The sequence below is a fragment of the Streptopelia decaocto genome (genome assembly GCF_964273445.1).
Source record: "Streptopelia decaocto genome assembly, chromosome: 2".
NCBI lineage: Eukaryota > Metazoa > Chordata > Aves > Columbiformes > Columbidae > Streptopelia > Streptopelia decaocto.
The window spans coordinates 36,678,475-36,696,854 of record NC_138655.1 but is presented as its reverse complement, the minus strand read 5'-3'; the positions used below and the strand labels follow the sequence as shown (position 1 = coordinate 36,696,854).

At 44.6% G+C, this 18,380-nt stretch overlaps 1 protein-coding gene across 1 annotated transcript; it reads left to right on the top strand.

The window, feature by feature from the left end:
• Positions 1-1,175: 1,175 nt before the first annotated feature.
• On the top strand, positions 1,176-18,032 carry VXN (vexin; the record flags this gene model as incomplete). Its single annotated transcript, XM_082044555.1, has 6 exons — positions 1,176-1,242; positions 4,377-4,432; positions 11,138-11,276; positions 14,821-14,882; positions 16,533-16,618; positions 17,846-18,032. The coding sequence occupies 6 exons, from the start codon at positions 1,176-1,178 to the stop codon at positions 18,030-18,032; spliced, it is 597 nt and encodes a 198-aa protein (XP_081900681.1).
• Positions 18,033-18,380: the final 348 nt, after the last annotated feature.

The following is an 18,380-nucleotide window of genomic DNA, read 5'->3' as shown; positions in this document are numbered from 1 at the left end:
GCTGCCCCGGGAGGTGACAAGTGGCACCAGCTTCTCTTCTCTCATTTGTTTCTTGAAACAGTGACACCTTCCACTCAACCGAAAAGCTTCCAGGCTTGGGATGTGGATTTGACCAATATTTATTATTTCAAAGGAGAAACATTACATGGATATGACAGTGACAGCCCGTGTTTGCTGACACTTTCCATCTGGGACTGCTGGTGGCAGGCATCTATAGGAGAAGACAGCAATAGTTTTTGTGTTAATTACACACACGTGCTAGTAATGAAGGCTATTCATTAGACTGATATAATTTAATATCATTATTCACACTTGAAAGTGCTTCTGCTGCATCAGTTGCTGGAGCCGGCAAGCCAAAATTTTTGAGCTCAGATGTCCATGGCAGCAGTTAAGTCACCAAAAGTCAAGAGGGCTGTTTTTCATAGATGTGGAAAGGGACAGTTTCTGATGGGAGCATTAAGGAATGAAAAGCTTTGGCAAGAAGACCCTTTATCAAAGTGCAGAAATATGGAATTAGGCCCCAGAACCATCAAGTCATGTAGGAACCCATCTATGAGCCACCTGGCCCCCTCTGCGACCACAGACATGTGTACGTCTGTCTGACATGCCCTTCTTTAGTCATCTGCCTTTGAAATTTTGCACCAAAGTGCCCTGGATTCAGCTACTAGTTTATGAACTTAAAAGGTAAAGCACAAAGTGCTTTTTCTAATACACCTGGAATCAGCTCCTCATTATATGGGAGGAGCAAATTTTTAAAATAAATGTGTTAAAATATCCAAAGTATTAACCCAACTTATTTTAAACATCATTGGAGTATTTCTGTAAACATTTATTTGCCTATACAATGGCTGCACAGAACAGACTTTATTAGCCATTTATTGTAGAGGATTCTCCAAACTGGTAAAAGGAGATGTAAAATAAAATGCTTCAATCTGAGTAAAGGCTTAAGTAACAACTAAATTAAATCTTTGCATTAATAGTATTCATAGAAAGGCAGATGGGAGCAGAAAATGTTGCGATGAAGAATATGGAATGAGATGAGATCACAGCATCAGTCTGTCCTTTGTAGATCTGGACAATGATCACAGAGCCAGATTGGATTAGTGAAACCTATTTACCAGAAGTTCAGAGCGATTGCATGAAGCAGAAAGGCAGTCAGGAGGGAGAGGTGGAAAATGCACCAGATTTACAGCTGCAGCGACGAAAATTTAGAAGTTTTCACTACCGTGATTTCATCCAAATGTGAGTACAGAAAAACTGTTAACAACCGCTATGGTGTTTGTTGTGTTTTAGACAGGCGGGGTGTTTCAGCATCAGGGAAATCTCTGAAGTGAGCAGCTCCTCTGCTCTGCCGTGCTCTCTGCTGCTTGCTGGAGACGATCTGTGCAGGTGCCTTGATATTGTGGCTGCGTAAGATCTTTACGCTGGCAAATTTGGGAAATCTGGAAATGGTGTTGATGATATACCTATGAGGTAATTGCTGAAGTGACAGCTTGCAACTGTGTGGCTATTCTATGTAACAGAAAAGAAAATGAAGTTCTGCGAGCAGTTAGCAGCTCAGATGAACCGGGTGAACTGCGCGAATGTTGAATTTAAGTCTGCTGGCTCAATAAGTGGAACATTTCCAAAGCCATGCCCTGGAAATGAATGCATGATTAACATTAATTGCTTGTAATGAAGAGCAAGAACCGGACAAAGCCCAGTCTGCATTTGATTGAACAAATTAGTTTAAACTCAATAGCTGCATATTTCATCAATAAGAAAAAGAAAGCAGGTAAAAGCAGGGAAAACAAATTGTGGGGCCAGATCGGATCTTTATTTGCAAGCTGGGAGCATGAGCTCTCAGCTGCTTTATTTCAGAATATAAGTGGAAATGACAAAGTGAAACATCACTGTAATTGTTTTTGTTGCCTGAAAGCTGGGCTGTACATAAAAACATCATTTTGCAGGCAAAGCCAGAAACATCCCCTGTGAGGATTCAGTCTTCCCTTCCTACTCCCACTCCCTGCAGAAAATCATGTTTGCAGGGGGAGCCCTGCAGCCCCACTGTTTGCATTGCTGCCATTGTGCTCCAGCACAAGTGGGTCACTTCTGTCTACCTCCGCAATTCTCTTCTTTCAATGGCTATTCAAGTAATTGCGTGTTTGCTGGTGCTGGGGCTTCCCTTTCATGCCTTGCCTTTCTTCAGCCCCTGTAAGCCATTTGCCACTAGCGCTGGCAGATGACAGACAGTGAGTTGGACTGTGGGTCATACATAATATTAAATACACAGATTTATTACCTGAGCACATTTATTCCTTGTGCACTAGCCTGGGTACCAATAACAGCACAATGGTACTTGCTTATGGTAGAAATCTATATAAACTGCGCTCCTCACACTGTCCAGTAAATACAATACTAGAGAGACAAGAAGATGATTCCTTGCATCAGTAAAAATTTCTGCACTTGAGTGTTTTGCTCATGAGCAATTAGTTTTGTCCTCACATGAAATTCACAGAGTAAAGGTGATTGCAGCAGCTTCAAAAGCAAATTAAAACATATTCCTATGGAAAACAAAAACAAAGACAAAACAAACAAACAAACAAAAAAACACCCAAACAAACTAAAACTAAACCTAAAATAAAAAAAGCCACCTTCATTATGTTTGTTTGTTTTTCATCTCACACTCACTGTGGTTTAATACATAAAGCATGTCCTGCAGAAGGCAGTAGGGATCCCTGAGGATATCATGCCATGAAAAACAGGCCCTAATCAAACTGACAGCTTAGCACGCTCTCAGGCTCGGTGCAGGCAGATAACTTACTTGTGATGAGCTCGGTGTGGAAGTTCCTTGTGCTGCACCGGCTGGCTGGCAGGGACCCTGGACAATATTTATCACCTCCCTTGTCACTGTCCTGGTTCACTGTGGGCAGAGCATTGGCTAAAACTTCCTTTTTAGCCAGTGGGATTCTAATGCCCATCACTTGTATCCTCACCGGGGTATCGAAGGGCAGATTTTAGACAAACACAAGGTGTTGAGTAGCTTTGGTCCTGCTGCCAGCTCTGCAGCCCTGGAAAGCGCAGGCACTTCTTATTCCGGCTGTCAGATGAGAGGAGTTTGGCTGTGGTAACAAGCAGCCTTGGATGACCTCCAGCTGCTTCCACAGCTTCAAAGCTCTTTGCAAACCTTAATATATAGCAGAGATAAGCACTGAAACTCCTGGAGTTGAATGTATGCCAAAATGTAAAGGAAAGCTCACCTGGAGAGTTAGGAGTCACCCATCATACCTTAACAAACCTTCTTAGCCCTTCCAAGCCTTTGGATTATACCTGGAGCCTGAATAGGAAAGCCCCATTCACGTGCCTTGCCCTCAGGGTCAGCCTTTAGAACTGGAGTTAATTCTCTGAATTTGGCAGGTTTTTGCAGGCCTGTTTCTGTCACTGGCTGCTAAATCCTGTAGTCATGACTCCTGTAGCCTGAACACAGGGGAGAGTAGTTATTTTCAAGAGCAAAGGGAAGATATGATGAGAGGGAGCACTGGAAGTATCACAGAGTCTTTCAGGCCTGTTTCAAGTCAAACTGGAACAGGTGTTTAAACAACCTTCACTTTGTTAAAAAAAAAAAACAAAACACAGCAACAACAAACAAACAAACAATAACAACAACAAACCACACACAAAAAAATCACCCGAAACGAATTGCTTCAGTCCAGTCAAAAGCTTGGCTTATGGTCCTGGTATCTTGAGTCTTGTGGCTAGCAATGTTATTTCACCTGTGATTTTGGTGTCTGCATGGGTCTGAGAAATAAAACTGAGAAACAGACTTCAAGCAAAAATGCCCCAAGTTCAAGAACCAAACGGGTCATTTTGAGGATTAAAAAAGACTAGTGTTAGTGCAGGTGTTGTGCTTTGGACATCATGCAGCATAAATGAAATGGTGTCATGAAACAGTTTGAGCTTACTGAAAATAAAGACATGTAGATAAAATGTTAGTCCTCTCCAAAGTTAATGTATACACTAGTCATGTTGGAAGGTGACTGGATGGAACAAGAAGCTCATTTCCTTCTGAAACATCAGCAGGTGTGAGGGCAGATCAAAACTCAGGAAGGACGACAGATCCTCCTGAAGCTTATGGGAAAGGTGCTGACACTTGGGGAAGGCTGTTGTCCTGCCCCCATGGATATCTGCATTGTATAGCTAGGACATATTCTCTGAGGTGACATTAAAAAAGCTACTCCTAAGCCCTCCTTCCTTGCCACCCACATGAAGGTCTACTTATCGTCTCCCAAAAGTTTCATCCTGACCACTGTTCTCAGTGGGGACCTCTACTGATGTTGTTGGTTGGGCTTGTCGGCCTCCACTGCACCCTCATTGTGCTCCTGTTCTTCTTTTCGCAGCATGTAGTCCTGCCCGAAGACGAGCCAAAACTACACAGCACATCCTAACAAAGAGTGTAAGAAAAATCTCCTTTTCTCTCCCTCTCCGTTTTGTATGTTTGTTTGTTTCGGTTGGTTGGTTGGTGGTTTTTTTTTAATTCTAGTTGGCTAAACTTATCCTTAAAAATGTGGTGGATACCTGGGAAGCTGATCTTTCAGGGCAAAGAAGTGCATTGGTGTCTGATGCAGGGAGTGAGGTGAGAAACAGAAAGGGGAGTTTCTGTAAAGCTAGAGTTTATTTACAGAAGCATTTTGAAACTTCAAAAAATACGGTCTTGCTGTGCAGAGTCAGTCAAAAAGAACATCGCAGTGTATCAACATGGGTCATCTGAGGGAATCACAGACTTAACTTTTATCCATAAAGTGCCAGAGGGACAAAACAGGAATGAAAAGCAAACAAATTATATCAATACATACATTAATCAAGGAGCCTGTATCCCTTTCTCCAGAGAATCTGGGAGAAAAACACCCAGCAATGGACTGCAACCATGACTCTAAAAGATGACTCTGAGAGAGGCACAGGAGGATGCTTGTCTTGTGATCCCAGCAGCTCTTGCCTGTCCTCGACTCACCCCCGTGCACTGCACGGAGGGCACAGCCAGAGCTTTCCCCACTCCCTACCAGTGAGGTGCCCCCCAAATTCGAAAAGCTGAGCTCCCATCTGGAAGCATCCTTGACTCCATTTTCTACTCTGTCTGCCCTTCACAAATGCAGATTAAAACTAGGAACTGAGCTCTTGGTGAGTGGTCTGATATTTTTAATCCTGGAGGCGAGGTGTGCAAAGCCCTTGAAGAATCATAGAATCATAGAATGTCCTGAGTTAGAAGGGACACAAAGGATCATTGAGTCCAACTCCTGTCCCTGCACAGGACAACCCCACAGTTCACACCATGTGTCTGATGGTATTGTCCAGTCTCTTCTTGAACACTGTCAGGCTTGGGGCCGTGACACCTCCCTGGGGAGCCTGTTCCAGTGCTCCACCACCCTCTGGGTGAAGAACCTTTTCCTGATGTCCAGCCTAAACCTCCCCTGGCACATCTTCCTGCCATTCTCTCCAATACCATCACTGGTCACCAGAGAGAAGAGATCAATGCCTGTCCCTCCTCCGCGATGAGGTCTCCCCTCAGTGTCCCCCAGGCAGAAATTCTTTGCTGCAGCCGCACAAGCCATTTTCACGGCCCTTGTGCGAAGGAGTCCAGAGGAACAGCACGGGGCTGCCTTGCAGCTGAAGAGCAGGGTGGCAGGTTGCAGCTGGGCATGGGCAGGGACATGGTCCTCTCCTCCCGGCCCTCTCACCCGCAGCGCTGTGCTGCGAAGCTTTAGCTTTTTTCTCCTCCCTTCCCATTTTCCCTTCACTGTATGAGGGACCCTCGTTCCCTGCAGTCCTCTTCAATAGGTCTGTAAATATTTTTGCCTCCAATTATTATGACTAAACAAATAATAGTAACAGCAGTAATAAAGAACTGAACATTTTTCATGCTCTAAGAAAATGTTTTCCAGGTTTGGACACTTTGACACATTGGTTTCGGCATGAGTTGTCTTGTCTTCAGAGCCAGTTTTCCCTCCTCAAATCCACTTGGCCCGTTCACAGCCCTTTCCACAATCCTTTTATCGCAGCTCTGACTTGCAACAGTCATTTCTCTTGTGCATATCAAAGCACTTTTTACAAGCTGTAAGACTCTTCTGCCAAAGCGTTTCTTCTCACTACAGACCTATCTGTTCTCCAGCACTTTGTTGAACTATTTTGCTATGTGGCCTTTCCTTTTTCCATGCCCTATCTCACTTCCCAGCCCAATTCTCATTTGTAAATAGCCTCATCTTCATATTCCCAATTCCCTGATCTCTCCACAGCACCGTAGGTTCCCCCTGCTTACCACACTCATCTATGCACTGGGAAAAACCTCACCACATTCACTCCCAGCCCTTCTCTTGGTGAATTAGTCCAAACACTCCACAGGGTGCCTGAAGTGGTCCCCAGGAAGGGTGCATAACACACTGTATCTGTGTATTTTCTCAAATGGTGAGGATCTTAGTTTTGTCTGATTAACTCAGGCTGAGGTTTCAAAATGACTCTTCATTCCAAATGAGGATGAAAGTCAGGGTGCCGGAGTGTTAATTAAAATAAGCCATTTTGAGATACCCCTTTTTCATTTGTTATGCCTTTAGTGTATTCTGTTTTCCATGTAATTTAAAAATAGCAGAAAAGTCCAAACAAAAAGTGAACTATTGTGATGTAATAAAACAGAATACTCAGATAATTTTTCACTTTTTTTTTTTTTTTTTTACAAGATAGATAGTTTTCCAATAAAATACCCAGATTTCTAACCAGAATTTTCTCATAAAACTATTCTGCTGGAAAATTTTCATTGAAATCTAGGGCAACTGTATGTCTGTTATCATGTTACAAATCTCAGCAGTTAGTTGTTGTTTCTGCTGAGTGGGAGCCTCTAATATTTAATTTGGATTGGATCAGCTGCTGTAGCAGCACTATACTCACAATGGTCTAAGAAAATAAGATAAGAAAGTCCCTGTTTTTTTGCTGTATTTTTAGAGGTTTAGGTCTTTTTGTTGTGTGGGTTTTTGGGTTTTTTTTCCTTTGGGGCTTTCCCGACCCCGATTAAAGATGTCCTTTGATTGGCCTGTAGTCACAATGCAGGCAGCATCATATTAGTGGTGGGAGCACCGAGCCTGAGGAATGTTCTGCAGCTCCAGCTGAGAAACCAAGCAAGGCTCTGGAACCAAAGCCACTGGCACAGTCACCTCTCAGACTTGCGCATTCCCCTTCCTCAGTGCGATGCAGCTGCTCACAGCTCGTGGGCAAGCGTTCAAATAAATAGCACATACTGGAACATACGTGCCTGTGAGGAAGTTGTGATTGCCAATTTCTAGACCCGCACAAAAGTAGCAAAATGATGATTGATTTTTTTCACTTTTATTTCTGCACCTGCAGCCAGTGCTGCAGAAATGCCTCAGCTAACATGAAATCTTCTGCTCTGGTGTCTGCAGTGGACGCACAACTTTAATCCTCGGCAAGGGCAAAAATAGCAAACAACGTGGACATCTGCCAGACCTTTTTTTTTGTGGCAGAAATACTCAAGCAGTGCAGCATTAAGTGATTTAACATTCAAATGACTGACCCTGGGGAGCAACTTCCGTCCCATTCAAGAACCCACCCCAAAAGCACGATCATGACTGTGGAAGGGTGAGAGAAAGGGTGAAACACCTTATTTTTCTTAATTGAGCATTTCACAAACATGCATTTTTTGCAGTTCCTATTGCCATATTAAGAGTTATTTCCAGGGATACTAGATTCTTCCCTTCTCTTCCCTCACTCTACCAGCCCAAGAATCCTTTGGTTAGAACTCTAAAACCAGTTCAGACACCAGTACCTGGCTACTTTGCAGAAAAATGGCAAATCCCTCCATGTATGCTTGTTCTGCCACATTAAATATTACATCAGCATTAGACCATCAAAAAGAGCTTAACTCCACAAATGTGGCATTTCTTCCACTAACAAGCATTTCATTGTTCAGCCTCTAAGCTTCAAAGTTTTATCCAAAGCCAGATGTTTAATTGTCACCTTTTCTGGCTGGTTGTTGCTTTGGCAGTGGGATTTTGAGTCCAGGAGCAGGGTTGTTGGAATGGCCTCCGTGGTGCTCTGCAACCCTCCTGCATCCTCCATGCCCCCTGCTTAACACAGCTGATTCCAGCAGCAGGTATGCAGGGACTCAGTGCTCTCAAGTGCACAGTAAAGTGCATAAAAAAGTGACTTTGCTGAGCTCTGAATTCAGGGTCAGCATCCTGCAAACAGACTGAGCTGGTCAAGGGACTTACAGGTTTTAAAACCAGTAGTTTTTTAGAGAGCTGTTTACTAATTCTGCATAGTTTGGGTGACTCCGCCATTCACACAGATGTAAATTTCCTGGTACATCTAGAAAAGAAAAGTGACTTCCAGCTGATCTTTCTGCCTTACCCTAGGTACCCTAGAGAAATGTCAGCTCCAGTTTCGATCAAAACTGTGCTACAGCAGGTTTAGTTTCCTGACCTAGATAAGTCTTTGCATATTACAGTAATGGGTGAGGTAGCCAAAGTCACAGTGAAATCTTGAATTAGGAGATAAGAAACTCCAAAAGTGTGCTACAGCCAAATGCTCCAAAAAAAAGATGTTAACTGAAGATGTGCTTATAGAGATTGCACTGTTGTCTCCAGCTGTAGCAGCAAACGGCGTTGTAACTTTTTTATATAGATCCTTCTGTTTGAAGGCATTTTGTTGTTACTGATCCAACATGTAACAAGGAATCCCGAAAACACAAACAACACAGCTAAATAATTTCTGCTATTCACGAAGTTAAAAATCCTGCTTCCTTTCCCCAGGTTATATTTCCTCCTTTGTAACACACAGGCAGATTGTTAAATTGCAAGTCAGTGGTGGTTTATGCCACTTTCAGGATTAGGGATGACTGCAGGCAGCATCCTACTTACCAAAAATGCTCTTTCCTTGACCATGCAAAAGAAACGGCCTTGGGTGTCTCATGAGCAGAGGCTTGCAAACATTTTCTGCCAGACACCAAAGACAACCGAGCATGACGAAGAGCACTGCGCATATTCCCGGAGCTGGTGGGAAGGGTAAGCGCTGTAGTGTTCCTTGAAAGCCAGAAGAGCTCAGTTCATGTGAGGCAGACCCCAAGGGCTGTCATGAGAAACCCCTGCCAGCCGCAGCTTCATCGTGTTGAAGACAGACACGTGTCTCCAGCAATGTCACTGTGGTGATGGGGGAGTCATGCCCCTGGTAAGAAGCTTGCAAGGTTTGGGCGGTCAGGGCACGTCACGGGAGCCTGCAGCCTGTGAGAAGATGCTGCAGAGGGGTGGGGACGTCCTGGAACTGGTCCAGGGACAGCTGGGGGGGAGCCAGCGCCAACTGCTTAAGTAGCAACAGGAGGTCTCTCACCACCAACATCACCCTCGTTTCTGAATTATTGAGGCTCAGGTCTGCCTGGCAGCATCGGATTCACGGTCAGCAGAGCTGGGCCCCAGCCGCATCCTCCATTAGCACGTGTTTGTCTTCAAGGACACCAGTGGACCCTTTGACTTCAACTTAACACTGGGCATGTCCATAAGTAGATTACAGAGCAGGGACTATGTTGGGCCATGTGCCAAAATCCTAGGAACTAAGAGGAAACCTCTCTTGGGTCTTGGATTAGGCTTTGGTTGCCTCACCAGCCCTTTCCAGCAGTATTTTTGCCTGCTGTTGAACAGTTTCTGCTCCTTGTCCTGCTGGTCAGTAGGATCTATGTCATGTAGCCACCTCCAGACTCCTGAGGGTACCTGAAGTCAAAAGAGTAAAAAGTGGTCAGGTTGGGGTTTTTCTTTTTTAGAAAACACTGGTTTGCATGTGTTTTTATATTCACATACACAAAATATTGCACATTAATGGCAAACTGAATTAAATCTTACTTGAAGAAAATGGATAATTTTGTGTGAGGGGATGTGCCTGAACACAGTCTTGTTTTTATCTTGAGTGTACGTTAGAAGGCTAAGCAATAGATGGAATTAAGGTTTTTTCTATGCAAATAGCTGGCTGGTCAGTTGCTGGTCTCAGTCTTGAGACGAAATGACTGTATTTACATAAAAAACACATAACTGGCAACTAGCAGTCATCACTTAGATGCAAGTAACTGCTTTTCTCCCAGTCTTCCAACATAAGGTTAACATAAGTAAGTCTAATAGGAAAGAGTCGCAATAGTTGCCACATCTTGTTTCCTTGCTGGTTTGGATCTTTGCCCTGTTTAACTTGTTCCCTGTGTGACAGTAGCAAGACTTCAGGAAAACTTTATTATTTAAAAAAAAAAAAAAAGTACGAAACATTTTTTCCCTGCTGTCAGGACTTGAATCTTCTTGAGAAGATTCTTGTTTCTGGACCATCCTAGGTAACAATACTGATGGATCCACCTGCTTGGAGCCCATGCCTGCTTTTAAAGCTCACGTTAGCTCTGGCCTCCCCACCTGCCTGTGGCAGCGCAGTGAGCGCCGTGACTTAGTCCTGACAGATGTAGAAAAGAACTTGATTTTGTTCATGCTCATTTTCAAGGACTCTGTTCAAGATGCAGGGGCCTAACTTTAAAAAATGCAGCCCTCGGTGACTTTTGTTTGTGTGATCTAGTGTTTGTGAAAGTTCATCTCTAGGAGCACAGTTGTTCACTGCCTTGTATATTCTGCAGTCATTTACCAGGTATAAAATGTAAATTTCACAGAATGATAGAATAATTTCAGTTGGAAGAGACCCTCAAGATCCAAAAGTCCAAAAGACAGGGGAGGCCATGAAGAAATAGCATTTGTAATTCACATTGCATAAGTTTAACTGATTGCCCAAGATGTGATGCAATAAGAAATTAAATTTGAGCTGTCTCAAAGGCATATCCTATTCAGTAGATCTTCAACCACATTTCAGTCTCCTGAGGAGAATACAGACAGGTGCAACTAAGCAGCTGGGTCTCAGAGAAACCACAAATTATTTTCCTGTACTTTTATACATCTCATGCACAGAGGCAGGACCCAAACAAAACAAACCCTTCAAATCCCACAGTCCCCATCCAGCAAAACCCCCTGTGGATGACAGTAAAGCAGCAGGAAGAACAGGCACCATACTGCTCCACGGGGACCTTGACAGACCACTTGATCTCCACAACCGGGTGTAACAGGGTGGTTTTGCCTTTTCCCCGTAGGTGGTAGCCGTATCCGACCGTCGTCCCCATCAGGGTGACCTCCTCCAGGTGCTGTACAGCGAAGACGAGGTGCGGGGCTTGGGCCACCTGCAGAGCGTGCAGCGGGGACCCTCCCCAGCCAAAGGGGCTGCCCAGCACGGTGAGTCCCCAGGAGTGGCTTCATTCCTCTGTGGCTTCAGGATATTTTCGGATATTGCAGCCCTCCAGTCTGCAGTGAAGGAGGTGCTTTGCTAGGTATCTGAAGGACACTTCCATGCTTAAAATGTCTGGTGGGATTAATGATATAACGACCGTGGCACTGCAGAATCATAAACTCGCTCTACTCAGACTCATCAGCTCTCTTTACTCAGAGTCATAGTGGCTCCCTTTCCGAAGGCTGACAATATTTTTGAGAAGATAGATTGCACATTACCAAGTCCGCCTGAGTCATCTTATTATATAAGATCCCTGCTCAGTTGCTTAGAACTTGCCAGAACATAATTACATGGGATGAAATTTTAGATTCTGGATGTCAGCCACAGACATGATTTTTTTTTTTTTCAACCAAAACTTGTTCAGCAAGGAAGGAAAAATAGAGTTTGCCAATGAAAAACCAAGGTAATGAGTAAATATAACTGACTGGTCATTCAGCTCTTTCAGCACTGGAGTGTTATGTCTAGAAGGCCAAAGCTGGAGCAGGGCCATGCAGTTTGGCAAGGGATGGCCTTATAATCAAAAATGCATCTTTTGCTCTCCCTTGAAAAAACACCCAGATGCGATCAAGTCATAAGCCTTTGAAAAAATCCCATGTGGTACGTGTTTGGTAGATACACTGGATGTTGAGCTGTTAAAAGTTGCTAAATCTGTAGAACAGACACTATCACGAAGGCATCAGTCTGCAACTGCACTGCTCGTAAGCCATCCCCTTGGAACACCGACCAGGCAAGAGAGAGGCCTTGGAAACTGGGAAGGAACAAACTTAGCTTGGGACTGTAGGGAAAGTTCTCAAACCAGCATCAGAGCCAAGAAGTGGCTGAACAAGGAGCTGGAGCTTAGGGGATGGAGTGAGGAGAGGAGGAAGAGTGGCTGGGACCTGCTGTGGGGCAGGGGCTGGCAGACGGACAGGGGGGAAGGAAGGAGGGACTGCTGGTCTCTGCTGTTAGGGGAAACAAGCGGTAAAGGATGACAGATAGGTGTGAACAGGAGAAAAGGTGTAGGAATCCAAAAAGACGAGCAGAAGAGGGGGAAATAGTTCTTGTAAGGGGAGAAAGGGAGCAAAGAAACTGGGATGCTGAGTGGGAAAGAGGGAGAAACAGAAATTAGATTTGACAGTGCTTGGAGAAAGAGAACTGAAAACAAAAGAGAGACCAAAGGGACTGAAGGAGGGAGGGAGGAGAGTGGGACAGGACAAATTCAGCAGGAGGATCTGGACAAAACAACAGAGCTTGTGCAACCAGGCGGGTTGCACGTGGGATCCCTCTTCCCCCAGCACAGAGGGTGCTCGGGGACCCCAGTGGCATGTCCCCTGCAATAGCTCCCTGAAGTCTGTCCATCACTGTCACCGGGCTCCTTGGTGATGCCTGTAATCTCACACAGTGGTGTCTCCCCCTTTTGTGGGTGCCTGCTTCACACCCCTGACTTTGACACCAGGACCGCTCGTTCTTGCCACCACTAAAAACTGTGCAGACTGCAAACGGTGCCGTATCCTGCTCAAGCCTCTGGAAAACTGGGTCCCAGGAACTCCTAGTCTTAAACTCAGTACCTAGCTCTGCTTCCCTGGTTTAACTCTTTGTCCTCCAGGAGGTGATGAAGCTGCTTTTTTAAAACATTTGTGCAGATGATGAGCACAGCGAACAGCAATATAGAAAAGCAAGAGAAAATATTGATACTTCTGTCTTCAGCGGTTTCACTGGTTTGGAAAGTAGGTGTAGGACTATGTGCTGAGCTAAGGATAGACAGCTGCTTTCTGAGTGAATGCTGTCTATACAAGTGAGGCAGAAAGCCTGCCGGAAAATGGTTTCTGGTCACAAATTAGAGACTGAATCTCAATGTCTGTATCCTTGGGGGATGAAATAACTTCAGTCCAATCCTGGTGTTTCATAACTTTTGAGTGCCTGAGTTCACAAATGTGGCATTTTAAGGGCAGGAAAGTAGGAGTGTTTGCAAATATTTGTATGAAAATAAAAATAGCTCTTTGCTGTGATGTGCTGCACCTTCCAGTTTCAGTACGCGCTGTTACTAATACTACCTACCCAGAGAACAGGGTGCCATGAGAGAGCCTGGAGAGGTCTGCAATGTTTTCTGTGCTTGCTCCACAGACAAGCACTGTGCAACATTAAAGAGACTTCAGTTTTGGTAAAGCACAACTTGTGAACCTGAAGTCGTGAGGACTTTCTTTTGCTGAAACTTTGCTAGAATATTTTCTATATCTAAAAAGAAGAGAGACAGGCTGAAGAGAAGAATCAAGACAATACAAGAGCAAGCAAAAAGAAAAAAAAAAAGAAAATTATGGACATTAGCTGAAGCACTGATGCCTGGAGCCACTTGCCGAATGCTGTTAGTACCTAATATGCAAGATGAGAGGAGGTAATTGAATTAAACTTTGACATGAGGGATACAGTTGGGTACCTAATGGAATTACTGTGAGGGGAAGCGGGAAGAGAGAGGCTAGTTAAGATATTTATCATGGTCAAATGTTGCCCCCAGAAGGAGAACACAGTTCTGACTGGAAACTCATGCTGGAGACAGTACTATAAGCAGCACCTTAGGTATTTCTAATGCTTGCTGGTGTTATTTATTAATAGATTCCATTGGTCACAGCAGCTATGAATTATATTCTGTCCTCTGTCTTTGTGAATCCTGGTACTTCTATAGATCCTTACTCTTTGCTTACCTGAATACCCTTTAAAAAAACAGCAGACAACTGAAAATGGCCATGAACAGAAAGAAAGAAGACAAAAAAGATATCCACATTCCCACAATAAAATGGGAGGATTTGGCTTCATGAGAAAGAAATCTGGAATCCCTCATGTATTTCTTTCCCCAACACAACTGGCAGGAATGTCAGTGAGTGTTTATCCGTGGATAAGTTATCAGCCAAGCACTCACTTGTAACTGAAAGGTAACCTCCAGGTTTGAGGACAGCAGAGAGAGGTTCCATCCAGCCACAGGCAGACAGAAAGGTTGAAATCCCTCCCTGTGATGGAGTGAAGGTAGCACACAGCTCTGCCCAGGTAAAAATACCCCAGGCAAGCCAGAAAGCAGGACAATCTCCTAGGCAGGACAAACCTGGCAGTGGGGGCTCCAAGAGGCACAAAAACTGTTACCCAGCCTCTGCTGAGGAGCAGCAGATGGGACCGCTCTATTTATATACATAGACATGAGTGTTCACAGAGGAGAAGGGCTCCCACTGAGCTTGGTCTGCTAAGGACAGTTCATCATGCCACTGGAAAATTCCAGGAGCAAGCAGTTGAGTGACTTCCCAGAATGACTTAAGCAATTCCAAATTCACTTATTTTGACATCACAGTAGATGATCATAATAAAGAAACTTCTGCATTTTTGGCTGTAATCAAATCTAGAGGGATCATAACCTGAATTTGGGCCCTGTTCGTATCTGGGTTTAACTTCATGGAAGAAGGCTTTTAATATAAGCTGTGCCAATGGAATAATTACTGAAAATGCCATGTTTCTGATGCTTTGCAGTGGGAATTACTGAACAAGAATCATCCAAGTCCTGTAATCACCTGTTGGATGGAAAATCTTTGGTAAGTAAATACAGCAAGACCAAGTACCACTGTCTAATGCATCTTAAAACCCAGCATCTGTCAACGTGTCCCACATCAACAGCATGTCATCCTGCCACAGTATGTGCAGATTTCACAGTCTTCGTTAAGGCTTTGAGACATGATTTATGCCATGATTTAGCTGGGAGCAGAGGCTGGCGCACGATGGCTGCCTGTCAGGGAACCGAGGAGGTGTTGCAGGATGGGAACAGGCAGGATCCCGGTGCTGGATGCTCAGCCACCTGCACAGAGAATCCCATGCAAGACCTGGGAAGAATTAGCCTCTTGTTTCTCAGAGAATTTCACAAACTGGGAAAAAATGTATTTCTAAAATGGAACAAGCGTCAAATAATTCATATTTGGCAGAATGCCATCCTGACAAGACAATCAGATCAATAAAAAATGTCAATAAAGACCTGATGGGAAAATCATCATACAAACCCTGAAATTTTTTTCTGTAATAGAGACACAAAATACTTTGGTTAAGAATTATTCAGCTTTACTAAAATATTTTTCCCCTCTACTGTCTCTTAGCAAAAAACAGTCCCTACATTTTATAAAAACTGGATTTTTCAAACAGCAAATAGTCCTTTGAAAAGTTTCTGACCAACACCAGACCATGCTATAGAAACTTTGTGGCTTAAAATGTTCTTTTGCATGGCTGAAATACACTTGCTAGCTGGTAGCTGGGCTACACTTGAGAAAACTGACTGCCCAATACTGAAGTGTGGTCAAAATTAATTTTATTCAGTGTAATAAATCTAATTGCCCCTACCAATAATTAACCCAGTTAAATTCAAGAGGATGCTTGCAAAAGTGATTTCAAGCATCTTTAAGTGTTGGGGTACTTGCAGAGCACACCTAAACATATCCAGTCTCCGGCTAATCCCAAGGGTAACAGCCCTAGACAGCTTAAGACCAGTTATAGTAGTGACAAGAATATGAAGAAAATTTTCAGTGTTTCCAATAAAAACAGTAATTCTCTTTATTGCCTGAAATGATGAAAGCATGTCAAATTTTTTGACCTTTTTTTCTATTCTGGGCAGCTCACACGTTAGCTTAACATCTTGGAGGATATGCCTGTCTCAGCAGCCTGTTCGTGGGAAAACATGACTCAGCTCTGGCAGGTGATCCATGGTCAAATAAAACAAGGAGGAAGTTGATGACTAGGCACTTTTGGAGCTGTGACAGACCTGGGGTATGAACCAGGTTCCCCCATGGCACAGACCAGCACCCAGCAAAACAGATGAACATTTCTGAATGCCCAAAAAGCAGCAATGGCTGGGACAACTGCTCCTTAGCCAGAGGTAGAAGGGGCCTGTGAAGAGGTGCAAGAGGCTGTCCAGCCTGAAGAAAACCTCACCTCCTTGGGAAGCCAGACATAAAACACTAGAGAATAAAAAGATCTGGAAGCCTCCTTCTTTCAATGGGATGTGTAATTTTTGCTCATATGAGCCCTGTGGCTCGTATGCGTGGCTAAGAGTTGTGCAGTCAAGTCCTCTACCTGCTTTCTCTTGTTAAGAGATTTACAGTGTTTATTAATTTTTCTAAACAAGCCTCTTTCCTCAGAGGAACCTGGGGCCCCTACTCATCAATGGCATTTCCTAATGACATGCTTTTTTCCTCTGGCAGTTCCCACCATCGCCAGTTACCCATATCACAGCAAAAGCAGCGCCTGTCACAGACCCTCCCGCAGGTGACGGTACTTCTACAGATGAGTAAGTCCCTTCCCATCCCTCCAGCCGAGCTGGGGGCTGCATGTGGGGTGGTTCTGGGCGGGAAGGGGACAGGGCACCTCGGCCACAGGGCACCCTCCCACCAGGAACACAAAGAAGTGCTCAGCCACAGATTTCCTCTGAACTGGAGCTGTAAAACCTCAGTGGTTTACAGTAAAGCCATGCCACTTGCTTCCCGGAGACAGGCAAAGAGTAGCTGAAGGATATGCTGGTTATCCTGTCAGCCGTGGCTGTTCATACAGATGCCCTGGTACCAGTTGTAACTCTGTTTTATCACTAGGAAAAAAAGCATCTAAATTCAAAATTTAAGTATTTTCCCAGTAGAGGTCTATAATATTTGCCCTAAGACAGCCTAGAAAAATGTTATTAAATATTTTTTTAAAACAAAGCTTTATTGTCTTTAAGTGTAATTAAGGAACATCTTGGCCATAGTACAAGTGCATTCATCAGTAGGCAGTTAACCCAGACACAGATCCAGGTGATATTTGAGATGTCACCATTGCCACCTGAGGGACAGTAACAAGCTCATTGCCACCGTGGCCTTGCACTCCATAGGATCTCCCTCAGCCGGTGTCCGTCAGCACATCCCCCTGGATCAGGAGGAGCTCAACCCACCTGGGTGCTGCTGCACAGTTCCTGGGGCTTTGTCAGGAGTAGCAGTCCCTCATTGCAGCCCATCTTCTCCTCACAGGGATGGGTCAGGCACAAACGTACCTTTTCAAATAGGGACCATGAGGTTGGTGAAGGGTTTGGTGAAGGAGCGGCTGAAGTCACTTGTTTTTTTCAGCCTGGAGAAGAAGAGACAAGGGGAGAGCTTCCTCACAAGGGGAGGAGGAGGGGTGGGCGCCAAACTCTTCCCTCTGGTGACAAACAACAGAACCCAAGGGAATGTCAGGAAGATGTGCCAGGGGAGGTTTAGGTTGGACATTAGGAAAAGGTTCTTCACCCAGAGGGTGCTAGAGCACTGGAACAGGCTCCCCAGGGAGGTGTCACGGCCCCAAGCCTAACAGTGTTCAAGAAGAGACCGGACAACACCCTCAGACACATGGTGGGATTGTCCTGTGCAGGGGCAGGAGTTGGACTTGTGGGTCCCTTCTAACTCAGGACATTCTCTGATTCTGTGGAATGGGCAGCCCTTGGTTCCCAGTCGCAAGCAGGGAAGAAGGGCACAGAACTGAATGCTTGACACATCCATGCTTTGTTTGGTAGCCACAGGCAGCGCTGGAGGAAGACAGCAGAGTACGACCTGAGCCTGCCACCAGCAGCAGAAGCTTCCCTGCCACTGACAGGAGGCCACCTGTGTGGGACACCCAGCCTCCTGAGGAAGATGTGGATGAAGCACAAGAAGAAGTCAGAGTACCTGGGAGCAACAAACAGTGCCTTTGAGGCGGACTGATAAGGCTCAGCATCACTCAGAAAGACCCAAGGTCCTTTGGCCAGGACAAGGTGCTCTAGGATCACTGAGGAAACAGGCACAGTATAGCTCATCCAGGAAGACAATATCCTTTTTATTACTTGATGCCGTTGCCTCAGAACGGTGGGAGAAAGGCTAACTAAGGTAAATGGTGAACGTAATGCAACTCACTGGCCTTTCTTTGTTGTGATATACTAAAATACCAAGTACCTAACCAGATTTACATCTTGAGTCAATGATGCTGAAACTACTGCTGGCCCACTCAACATTTTACGTGTCCTGTCTGAATCAGCTCAGACACACAACAAGAAAAGCCTACCAAGAGGTTTG